The sequence below is a fragment of the Chiloscyllium plagiosum genome, unplaced genomic scaffold (assembly GCF_037043375.1).
Source record: "Chiloscyllium plagiosum isolate Xiang-an unplaced genomic scaffold, Cpla_swu_hap1 HiC_scaffold_31, whole genome shotgun sequence".
Taxonomy (NCBI): Eukaryota; Metazoa; Chordata; class Chondrichthyes; order Orectolobiformes; family Hemiscylliidae; genus Chiloscyllium; species Chiloscyllium plagiosum.
This window is the reverse complement of record NW_028270169.1, coordinates 3,192,106-3,204,479: the sequence shown is the minus strand read 5'-3', so window position 1 is coordinate 3,204,479 and position 12,374 is coordinate 3,192,106. Positions and strand designations below refer to the sequence as shown.

General features: G+C 53.6%; 1 protein-coding gene across 1 annotated transcript in view; it reads right to left on the bottom strand.

Annotated features, from left to right (window-relative positions):
* serpinf2b (serpin peptidase inhibitor, clade F (alpha-2 antiplasmin, pigment epithelium derived factor), member 2b) overlaps positions 1-12,374 on the bottom strand; it is a 77,734-nt gene that overhangs the window by 25,050 nt on the left and 40,310 nt on the right. Inside the window, exon 3 of the mRNA XM_087977138.1 lies at positions 2,308-2,671. Within this exon, the coding sequence (XP_087833264.1) occupies positions 2,308-2,671 (364 nt within the window). The remainder of the gene's footprint in view (positions 1-2,307; positions 2,672-12,374) is intronic.

Here is a 12,374-nt window from a genome sequence, read left to right as displayed (position 1 = left end):
CTGCTTTCTGCCAGACAGCCAAGCTTCTATCCATGCTAGCACCTTGCCTCTGACACCACGGGCCCTTATCTTACTCAGTAGCCTTCTGTGTGACACCTTGTCAAAGGCCTTCTTGAAGTCCAGGTAGAGAACATCCATTGGCTCTCCTTTGTCTAACCTATTCATTATTTCCTCAAAGAATTTGAGCAGATTTATCAGGTATGGCCTCCCCTTGATGAAACCATGCTGACTTTGCCCTATTTTACCATGCACTTCCAAGTATTCCAAAATCTCATCCTTCACAATGGATTCTAGGATCTTACCACAACCGAGGTTAGGGAAATTAGTCTGTAATTTTCTGTCTTTTGCCTTACTCCTTTTTTAAACAGGAGTGTCATGTTAGAGAATTTCAGTTCTCTGGGACCCTCCTTGATTCCAGCGATTCCTGAAAGATCACCACTAATGCCTCAACTATCTTTTCAGCTACCTCCCTTAGAACTCTGGGATGGAATCTGTGTGGACCAGGTGATTTATCCACCTGCAGCCCATTCAGTTTTTCTAGCACCTTCTCTTTGATGATGGCCACTGTACTCAGCTCTGCTCATTCACTTGAATTTTTGGGATATTATTCATGTCTTCCACCATGAAGATTAACGTGAAGTAATTATTCAGTTCCTCAACCATTTCCTTGTTGCCCACTGCTATCTCTCCAGCGTCATTTTCCAGCAGCCCAATATCCACTTATGCCCTTTCTATGTCTAAAGAAACTCTTACAGTCTTCCTTTATATTACTGGCTAGCTTACGCTCATATTTAATCTCTCTCTTACTTCTTTCTTTGTTGTTTTCTGTTGGTTTTTGCAGGATTCCTGATGAAGAGGTTATGCTCAAAATGTCAACTCTCTTGCTCCTCGGATGCTGCCCGACTGGCTGTGCTTTTCCAACACCACACGTTTTTACACTGTCATTCCTGCTAGGCTCCTCTCCCAGTCAGTTCTACCCAGCTCCTCCTTCATGCCTCTGTAGTTGCCTTTATTCAGCTGTAAGACCGTTCCCTCTGATTCAATCCCCCTCCCTCTCAAATTGCAGAATACATTCTATCATTTAATGATTACTGCCTCCTAAGGGTTCCTTCACCTTAAGCTCCCTTACCAAGTCTGCCTCATTACACAAGACTAAATCCTGGATTGCCTTCCCTCGTGGGCTCCACCACAAGCTGCTCCAAAAAGCTATCTAGGAGACATTCCACAAATTCTTTTTCTTACGATCATTGCCAGCCTGATTTTCCCAGTCCATCGCATATTGAAATCCTTCAATGCATCTTAAGATGTTCAGCACGTCCTCCTATGGACACTTTTCAAGAAATTGTAATTTATTTCTCCAGGTTCTGTGGCTTCCATGTCCTTCTCCACTCAAATACAAATGTGAAATAGCTGTTATCATCACACACTAAACCTGACCAGCCTCAGCAACAGGAGTTGGCCATTCTGCCCTTGTGGATCTTGGCTGCTTTGCTCTACACTCTCAATAACCCTGAGACCCCCTGCTGCTGGTGCCTTCACTCATTCCCCAATGACCCCTGCACTGTGATTTCTGATCTCAGCTGACTCCAATCCCACAAAGCCTCAAGATTACATTTCTCAGCATCATTTATTAATCCCTCCATGGCCTCACTCCTCTCTGTGTAAACATCTCCAACCCAACTACTGTCTGAGGACTGTACCTTCCTGCCCCCTGGTGGCGGTACCTTCAGTTGCTGCTGCTCTCCAGCACTCAATGCGGCTCCTGTACCCCTCCCAGCCCAGGGACACCAGGCTGTGGGTCAGGGTTAGATAGAGACAATGTGATGCAGGACAGGCAGGGAAGATGAAGGCTCACATTGCAGAAAGTCCAGCCACTAGCAGTGGATGATGCACTGCTCTTTCCCTACCTCCCTCCCTCCCTCTCTCTCTGGCGATGCCTCCCCCCACTCTGGTGCTGCCTCCATCCCTCCCCTCCCTCCCTCTGTCCCACCCTCCGGCACTGCCTACCTCCGACACTGCCTCCATTCCTCTGTCCCTCCCTCCCTCCAGCGCTGCTTCGCCCCTTCCTGCCATCTCTCCCTCCCTCCGTTGCTGCGTCCCTCCTTTAGGGCTCCCCTCCCTCCCCCTGTCCCTCCGGCATTGCCTCCCTCCCTCTGTGCCTCGTTCCATCTCTCTGTCACTCCCCTCCCTCTATCCCTCTCTTCCTCTCTCTCTGTCACTGCCTCCATCCCTCTATCCCTCTCTCCCTCCCTCCGTTGCTGCCTCCCTCCCTCCCATGCTGCTGATGGATGTGGATGGATGGGTTACCCAGGCTAAGTTGAGCGAGTCCCAGTGCGATGCTCAGTGGGGAAATGATAACATTGGGTTTGCTGGTTTCCTGTAAAATCTCCTTGAACAGTTCCAAGCCAAACTTGGAGATGGCCTCTCCCAAAAGCAGTAGCCCCTCCTGTGCCCGAGCCTTTTGGCACCTTGGTACTGCAGCCACGGGATGGAGTAGCTCAGGCCTTGGAAATTCAGCCAAACTGGGAGGCGTTCCAGTTACCGAGGCCTCTCCGGGTGTCAGTGACCCTGATGGGTGCTCCCTCACAGCTTGGTGAGTGACTGGGTGCTCTGTAGCCAACAACATATCTATCTCAGTCTGAGTTTTTTCCTTGTCCAGTTTATCTGTGACCTGCAGAGATTAAAAACAACCAGTAAAAGCAAAAAGAACTAATTTTGTTGGACAGTAATACACAGAAATAAGAATCAGGGCTTTAATTTCTCTCACACCTTTAATAATGTTCAGCCTGACAATTCAGCTTGAAGGGTACTCCCTGACAGAATACTGTATAATGCTCTCTGTCTTTGATCCCCACGATCCCTATACACGTTTCAGGTGGCTTTTCCTTTGGCATATTTTTGTAAAATAACAAAAGCTAGTATTTATTGCCTGTCCCTAGTTGCCCCTTGAGAAGGTGGGTGTGAGCTGCTTCTTGAACCGCTGCAGTCCATGTGCTGTGGGTTGACCCACAATGTCCTTAGGGAGGGAATTCCAGGATTCTAACCCAGTGACACTGAAGGAACAGTGATATATTTCCAAGTCAGGATGGTGAGGGGCTCGGAGGGGAACCTGCATGTTCCCATGTATCTGCTGCCCTTGTCCTTCTAGATGGAAGTTGTCGTGGGTTTGGCATGTGGGGGAATTTGTTGCACATGCATGCACACACACACACACACACACGCACACACAGACACAGGCACAGGCAGACAGACAGACACACTCACACACACAGAGACACACACATACACACACACACTCACACAGAGACACAGGCACAGACAGACAGACAGACACACACACACACACACTCACACAGAGACACAGGCACAGACAGACACACACTCACACACACAGAGACACACACATACACACACACACTCACACAGAGACACAGGTACAGACAGACACACACACACTCACACACAGAGACACAGACACAGACACACACACATACTCACACACACAGAGACACAGACAAAGACACACACAGATACACACACACAGACACAGACACACACACAGACACAGACACAAACAGACACACACACACAGACACAGACACAGACAGACAGACACACACACACACTCACACAGAGATGCAGACACAGACAGACAGATATACACATACACACTCGCACAGAGACACTCATACAGAGACACACACTCAGAGACAAACACATACTCACACAGAGACACAGACACAGACAGACACACACACTCACACAGAGACACAGACACACACACATACACACTCACACAGAGACACAGACACAGGCAGACACACACACACACACAGAGACACAGATACAGACAGACACACACACACACACTCACACAGAGACACAGACACACACATACACATTCACACAGAGACACTCATGCAGAGACACACACTCAGAGACAAACACATACTCACACAGAGACACACACTCAGACAGAGACACAGACACAGACAGACACACAGAGACACAGACACAGACAGACACACACACACATACTCACACACACAGAGACACAGACACAGACAGACACACACACACATACACACAGAGAGACACAGACACACACACACAGACACAGACAGGCACACACACACACAGACACAGACAGACAGACACACACATACACACTCGCACAGAGACACTCATGCAGAGACACACACTCAGAGACAAACACATACTCACACAGAGACACACACACAGACCGACACACACACACTCACACAGAGACACAGACACAGACAGACAGACAGACACACACACACTCACACAGAGACACAGACAGACGGACACACACACACACACTCACACAGAGACACTCATGCAGAGACACACACTCAGAGACAAACACATACTCACACAGAGACACACACACAGACCGACACACACACACAATCACACAGAAACACAGACACAGACAGACAGACACACACACACACACTCACACAGAGACACAGACACACACACACACTCACACAGAGACACAGACAGACACACACACACTCACACAGAGACACACACACATACACTCACACATAGACACACTCACACACCCTCACACAGACACACACACACACACTCACTGCTATTGAGATACATACACACGCAGACGAAGACACACACACACACTCTCTCACATGGAGATACACCCACGCGCACACACACACACTCATACAGGCACACACATAAATAGACTCATGCACACAAACACAGAGACACAGGCAGAGACACACAGGTACATGCAGAGACACACACACCCATTCTCACAGTCAGAGTGGGACACACACACACAGACAAATACACACTCCCACAGAGACACACACACACATACATACAAACACACTCACACTAGACACAGATACACACAGGCACATGCAGAGACACACAAACACTGACACACATATAAAGACAGACTCATATTCTCACACACACACACACTTACAGACTCTCACAGTCAGAGTGGAACATACAATTCAGAGTTTTGAGGGGTGGAAGGGTTTGTGGAGAATATATGAAGAGAAAAAGATTAGTGACGACAAATATCAATCCCCTACAGTCAGAAACAGGAGAATTTATAATCAGGAACAAAGTCATGGCAGCCAATTAAATACATACTTTGGTTCTATCTTCACAAAGAAATACAAATAGCACCCAAAAATGTGGGAGGAGGAGTAGGGCAGAGTTATTGGAAGAAATTAATATTAGTCATTAAATGATATTGGGGAAACTAAACTGGATTAAAGGAAGATAATTCCCAAGGTCTGTTAAATTTCATCCCAAGATACTTCAGGAAGTAGCCTGGAAAACAGCAGCTAGTGTTATCTTCAAATTTCTACAGACTCTTGATCAGTTCCCATGGATTGGTGGGTGGCTAATGTAACTCCACTATTTAAAACTGGAGGGAGAGTGAAACAGCAAACAGCAATGGGAAAAATACTACAATCCGTTATAAAAGATGGAATTAACTAAACACTTGGAAGTTGTGACAGGATCAGATACAGTCAGCATGGATTTACAAGAGGAAAGCTGTGCTTGACAAATCTGCTGGAATCTTTTGAGGATGTAACTAGTCGTGTGGATAAGGGGAGCCGATGGATTTTGGATACTCGGATTTTCAGAAGGCTTTCTATAAGAGGTTAGCACGGAAAATTAAAGCACATTGAATGGAAGGTCATCTACAGGAATGGATTGAGAACTGGTTATAGCAGACAGGAAATAAAGAGGAGGAATAAACGGGTCATTTTCCAAGTGGCAGGCAGTGACAAGTGGGATTCCACAGGGATCAGTGCTAGCAACCTAGCTATTCACAATGTATATTAATGACGTGGATGAGGAAACGAGGTGTCATCGCTCCAGGTTTGTAGATGAAACAATGCAAGAAGGAGGCAGAGAAGCTTCAGTGTGATGTGGACAGGTTGAGTGAGTGAGCAGCTGCAGTATAATCTGGATAAATATGAGGGTATCCATTTTAGGGACAAAACAGGAAGATGGATTATCTGAATGGTCATGAATTGCAAGAGGGGAATATGCAATGAGCCCTGGGTGTCCTTGAACCCCAGCTGCTGAAGGTAAGATGCTGGTGTTCACAGTGAGAGGATATTTGAGTACAGGAGCGGGGATGTCTTGCTGCAGTTATTACAGGGTCTTGGTGAGACCACCCCCAGAGGGTTATGCACAGTTTTGGTCTCCTGGTCTGAGGAAGGACATTCCGGCGACAGAGGGAGTGCAGTGAAAGTTTACCAGATGGTGCAACAGACACACAGGGAGTGACGGGTTTGAGGAGGTTAGATGATTAGATTACTTACAGTGTGGAAACAGGCCCTTCGGCCCAACAAGTCCACACTGACCCTCTGAAGAGCAACCCACCCAGACCTATTCCCCTACATTTACCCTTTCACCTAACACTATGGGCAATTTAGCATGGCCAATTCACCTGACCTGCACATCTTTGGACTGTGGGAGGAAACCGGAGCGTCCGGAGGAAACACACGCAGACACGGGGAGAATGTGCAAACTCCACACAGTCAGTCGCCCGAGGCGGGAATTGAACCCGGGTCTCTGGTGCTGTGAGGCAGCAGTGCTAACCACTGTGCCACCGTGTCAGGACTGCATTTACTGGGCTTCAGCAACATGAGGGGGATCTCATAGAAACCGATCAAATTCTAACAGGGTGAGGGTGGGAAGCCTGTGGAATTCTCTGTCCAGAAAGTCATCGAGGCTGAAACAGTGGATGACTTCAAGAAGAAGATGATCGAGCATTTGGGGTTAAAGGGATCAAAGAGGATGGGAGTAAGAAGGTACAGGGACTGAGTTGGATGATCAGCCACGGCAGAACAGGCTGAAAGAGCTGAAGGGGGTACTGTTATTTCTGAGGTTTCTCTGTGAGGAGGGGAAGGACGTGTGGGGAATGGAAGGAGACTGAGAGAGCACACAAAAGAGCTTACAAATGTGAAAATGTTTGACAGATGGAGTATGCAGTGATTAGAACCAGGTCAGCCAGAAGACGAGTTCCTTGATTGGGGCTTTTAATGTGTTCCAATCAGGGAGCCCTGGCTGACAGATATAACCAGGAGGGTCAGAGGTGCTGCACGCTCTGAGGAAGCTAGATCAGTGTCAAGATGTAAATGAAGAGTGACTTGGGATACTGACCTCTGTGGAGTTATTTCAGAGTTATTCCCCATGATCTGGAAGATGTCAGGTTCTCCACTTTTGTAGGTGTGGAAAAGCCAAATATGATTGAGACAGAGAGGAGCTGCAGAAAGCTGCAGCCCATTGTCAGAGAGGTACAGCAGTGTTGGCCGTTATTACAGCTGCTGTGGAGTACAGAGGTCACAATGAGACAGGTTGGGGGGGCTGTGCTTGGAGAACTGACTACAGTACTGCTCTCTTTGTTCAGGGAGGGGTAGACTTGTATCAGAAGTGGATGAGGGCAGATTTCTACTGATTCCTGGGAGGAGGGGAGTGTCTTAAAGAAAAAGGTGAAGCCCCCCCCCCCGGGTTGGAACCCATCACAGTCGGTTCAGAATGAGGATCTTCTATTTAAGGCAGAGATGAAAAGGAATTATTCTCTCAGGGTCGGGGGGTGGGGGGGGAGGGGGGTGGGGTGGGGTGGGCGGACAGGGGTGCTAGCATTTGGAACTCATAACCCCAAGGCATTGAACCTATTCACGGCTGATCGAATTAAACCCAGCGGCTACAGGGGCAGGTCAGAGGCTGGGAATCCTGCAGCGAGTAACTCCCCTCCTGACTCCCCAAAGCCTGTCCCACCATCTACAAGACACAAGTCAGGAGTGTGATGGAATACTCCCCACTTGCCCTGGATGGGGGCAGCTCCAACAACACTCAGGAAGCTCGACACCATCCAGGACAAAGCAGCCGCTTGACTGGCACCACATCCACAAACACCCACTCCCTCCCCCACCGACGGTCAGTAGCACCAATGCTCAGTGTGTACTGTCTACAAGACGTACTGCAGGAATTCAACCAAGATCCTCAGACAGCACCTTCCAAGCCCACAACCACTTCCATCGAGAAGGACAAGGGCAGTAGATACACTACTCACCATCCTCACTTGGAAATATATCACAATTTCTAATCTGGAATTCCCTCCCTCAGGGCATTGTGGGTCAAGCCACAGCACATGGACTGCAGCAGTTCAAGGAGGCACTTCACCCTCACCTTCTCAAGGGGGTAACTAGGGACGGGTCTAGCAGCACACATTCAGGGTCCAAGACAGTAAAGGTATATCAGGACCTAATAACAGAGCTCCAGGACCTCAAGGGGTTCTGTGCTCAGGTCAGGGGCTGGGGACCATGGTGTAGGGGTCAGGGGCTCGAGGCCATGGTGTAGGGGACAGGGGGGTAGGGCCATGGTGTAGGGGTCAGGGGCTGGGGGCTATGGTGTAGGGGTCAGAGGGTGGGGGCTATAGTGTAGGGGTCAGGGGCATGGGGGTCATGGTGTAGAGGTCAGGGGCTGGGGGCCATGGTGTAGGGGTCAGGGGCTGGGGGCCATGGTGTAGGGGTCAGGGGGGTGGGGGTCATGGTGTAGGGGTCAGGGGTGAAGCCATGGTATAGGGGTCAGGAACTGGGGGGCATGGTGTAGGGGTCAGGTGCTGGGGACCATAGTTTGGGGTCAGGGGCTGGGGGCCATGGTGTACAGGTCAGGGGGATGGGGATCATGGTGTAGGGGTCAGGCGGGTGGAGGTCATTGTGTAGGGGTCAGGGGTGGAGCCATGGTATAGGGGTCAGGAAAAGTGGGCCATGCTGTAGGGGTCAGGGTCTGGGGGCCATGGCGTAGTGGTCAGGGGCTGGGGTCAATGCTATAGGGGTCAGGGGGCTTTGGGCCATGGTGTAGGGGTCAGGGGCTGGGGGCCATGGCATAGGGGTCAGGGGCTGGGGGCCTTAATGTAGGGGTCAGAAGGGTGGGGCCATGGTGTACGGGTCAGGGACTGGTGGCCATGGTGTAGGGGTCAGGTGCTGGGAGCCATGGTGTAGGGGTCAGGGGCATGGGGGCCATGGTGTAGAGGTCAGGGGCTGCTGGCCATAATGTAGGGGTCAGGGGAGTGGGGGCCATGGTGTAGGGGTCAGGGGCTGGGGACCATGGTGTAGGGGTCAGGGGCTGGGGGCCATGGTGTAGGGGTCAGGGATGGGGGCCATGGTATAGGAGTCAGGAAATGGGGGACATGGTGTAGGGGTCAGGTGCTGGGGACCATAGTGTAGGGGTCAGGGGCTGGGGGCCATGGTGTACGGTCAGGGGGTTGGGGGCCATGGTGTAGGGGTCATGCGGGTGGAGGTCATGGTGTAGGGGTCAGGGGTGGAGCCATGGTATAGGAGTCAGGAACTGGGGGCCATGGTGTAGGGGTCAGGTGCTGGGGACCATGGTGTAGGGGTCAGGGTCTGGGGCCATGGCATAGGGGTCAGGGGCTGGGGACCATGGTATAGGGGTCAGGCGGCGTTGGGCCATGGTGTAGGGGTCAGGGGCTGGGGGCCATAGTGTAGGGGTCAGGGGCTGGGAGCCATGGTGTAGGGGACAGGTGGGTGGGGGTCATGGTGTAGGGGTTAGGGGTGGAGCCATGGTATAGGGGTCAGGAACTGGGGTGCATGGTATAGGGGCCAGGTGCTGGTGACCATAGTGTAGGGGTCAGGGGCTGGGGGCCAAGGCGTAGGGATCAGGGGCTGGGGGCCATGGTATAGGGGTCATGTGGTGCTGGGCCATAGTGTATGGGTCAGGGGCTGGGGTCCATGGTGTAGGGGTCAGGGGGGTGGGGGTCATGGTGTAGGGGTCAGGGGTGGAGCCATGGTATAAGGGGTCAGGAACTGGGGGACATGGTGTACGGGTCAGGTGCTGGGAACCATGGTGTAGGGGTCAGGGGCTGGGGGCCATGGCGTAGGGATCAGGGGCTGGTGGCCATGGTATAGGGGTCAGGTGGTGCTGGGCCATAGTGTATGGGTCAGGGGCTGGGGTCCATGGTGTAGGGGTCAGGGGGCGTTGGGCCATGGTGTAGGGGTCAGGGGCTGGGGACCATGGTGTAGGTGTCAGGTGTTGGGGACGATGGTGTAGGGGTCATGGGCTGGGGGCCATGGTGTAGGGGTCAGGGGCTGGTGGCCATGGTGTAGGGGTCAGTTGGTTAGGGCCATGGTGGTGGCACTGGTATAGGGGTCAGGGGCTGGGGGCCATGGTGTAGGGGGTCTGAGGCTGGGGCCCTAATGTAGGGGTCAGGGGTTTGGGGGCCATGGTGTAGGGGTCAGGCGGGTGGAGGTCATTGTGTAGGGGTCAGGGGCTGGGGGCCATGGTGTAGGGTTTGGGGGTGGAGGCCATGGTGTAGGGGCCAGGGGGGAGGGGACCATGGTGTAGGGGTCAGGGTGGTGGGACCATGGTGTAGGGGTCAGGGGGCTTTGGGCCATGGTGTAGGGGTCAGGGGCTGGGTGCCATGGCGTAGAGGTCAGGGGGAGGAGCCATGGCATAGGGGTCAGGGGAGTGGGGCCATGGCGTAGGGGTCAGGGGCTGGGGGCCATGGTATAGGGGTCAGGGGGCGTTGGTTCATGGTGTAGGTGTCAGGGGCTGGGGGCCATGGTACAGGGGTATGGAACTGGGGGCCATGGTGTAGGTGTAAGGTGTTGGGGTCCATGGTGTAGGGGTCAGGTGCTGGGTGCCATGGTGTAGGGGTCAGGTGCGTGGGGGCCATAGTGTAGAGGTCAGGGGCTAGGGGCCATAATGTAGGGGTCAGGGGTGTGGGGGCCATGGTGTAGGGGACAGGAGCTGGGACCCATGGTGTAGGGGTCAGTCGGCTAGAGGTCATGGTGTAGGGGTCAGGGGCTGGGGGCCATGGTGTAGGTGTCAGGTGCTGGGGACCATGGTGTAGGGGTCAGGTGCTGGGGACCATGGTGTAGGGGTAAGGGTCTGGGGGCCATGGCATAGGGGTCAGGGGCTGGGGGCCATGGTATAGGGGTCAGGGGGCGTTGGGCCATGGTGTATGGGTCAGGGGCTGGGGGCCATGGTGTAGAGGTCAGGGGCTGGGGGCCATGGTATAGGGGTCAGGAACTGGGGACCTTGGTGTAGGTGTCTGGTGTTGGGGACGATGGTGTAGAGGTCAGGGGCTGGGGGCCATGGTGTAGGGGTCAGGAGGGTGGGGTCCATGGTATAGAGGTCAGGGGATGGTGGCCATGGTGTAGGAGTCAGTTGGGTAGGGCCATGGTGGTGGCACTGGTGTAGGGGTCAGGGGCTGGGTGCCATGGTGTAGGGGTCAGGGGCTGGGGGCCATAGTGTAGGGATCAGGGGTGTGGGGGCCATGGTGTAGGGGTCAGGGGCTGGGGACCATGGTGTAGGGGTCAGGGGGGTGGGACCATGGTGTAGGGGTCAGGGGGCTTTGGGCCATGGTGTAGGGGTCAGGGGCTGGGGACCATGGTGTAGAGGTCAGGGGGTGGAGCAATGGCATAAGGGTCAGGGGCTGGGGGCCATGGTGTAGGGCTCAGGGGGGTGGGGCCATGGCATAGGGGTCAGGGGGCATTGGTTCATGGTGTAGGTGTCAGGGGCTGGGGCCCATGGTATAGGGGTCAGGAACTGGGGGCCATGGTGTAGGTGTCAGGTGTTGGTGAACATGGTGTAGAGGTCAGGGGCTGAGGGCCATGATGTAGGGATCATGGGGTGGGGCCATGGTGTAGGGGTCAGGGGTTGGGGCCATGGTGTAGGGGTCAGTAACTGAGGGCCATGGTGTAGGGATCATGGGGTGGGGCCATGGTGTAGGGGTCAGGGGTTGGGGCCATGGTGTAGGGGTCAGGAACTGAGGGCCATGGTGTAGGGATCGGGTGCTGGGGGCCATGGTGTAGGGGTCAGGTGCGTGGGGGCCATGGTGTAGAGGTCAGGGGCTAGGGGCCATAATGTAGGGGTCAGGGGGGTAGGGGCCATGGTGTAGGGGTCAGGGGCTGGGGCCCATGGTGTAGGGGTCAGGGACTGGATGCCATGGTGTAGGGGTCAGGGGCTGGGGGCCATGGTGTAGGGGTCAGTCGGCTGGAAGTCATGGTGTAGGGGTCAGGGGTCGGGGCCATGGTGTAGGGGTCAGGGGCTGGGGGCCATGGTATAGGGGTCAGGGGGGGGTGGGGCCATGGCGAAGGGGTCAGGGTTTGGGGGCCATGGTATAGGTGTCAGGGGGCGTTGGGACATGGTGTAGGGGTCAGGGGCTGGGGGCCATGGTATAGGGGTCAGGGGGGTGGGGCCATGGCGAAGGGGTCAGGGTTTGGGGGCAATGGTATAGGTGTCAGGGGGCGTTGGGACATGGTGTAGGGGTCAGGGGCTGCGGGCCATGGTATAGAGGTCAGGAACCGGGGGCCATGGTGAAG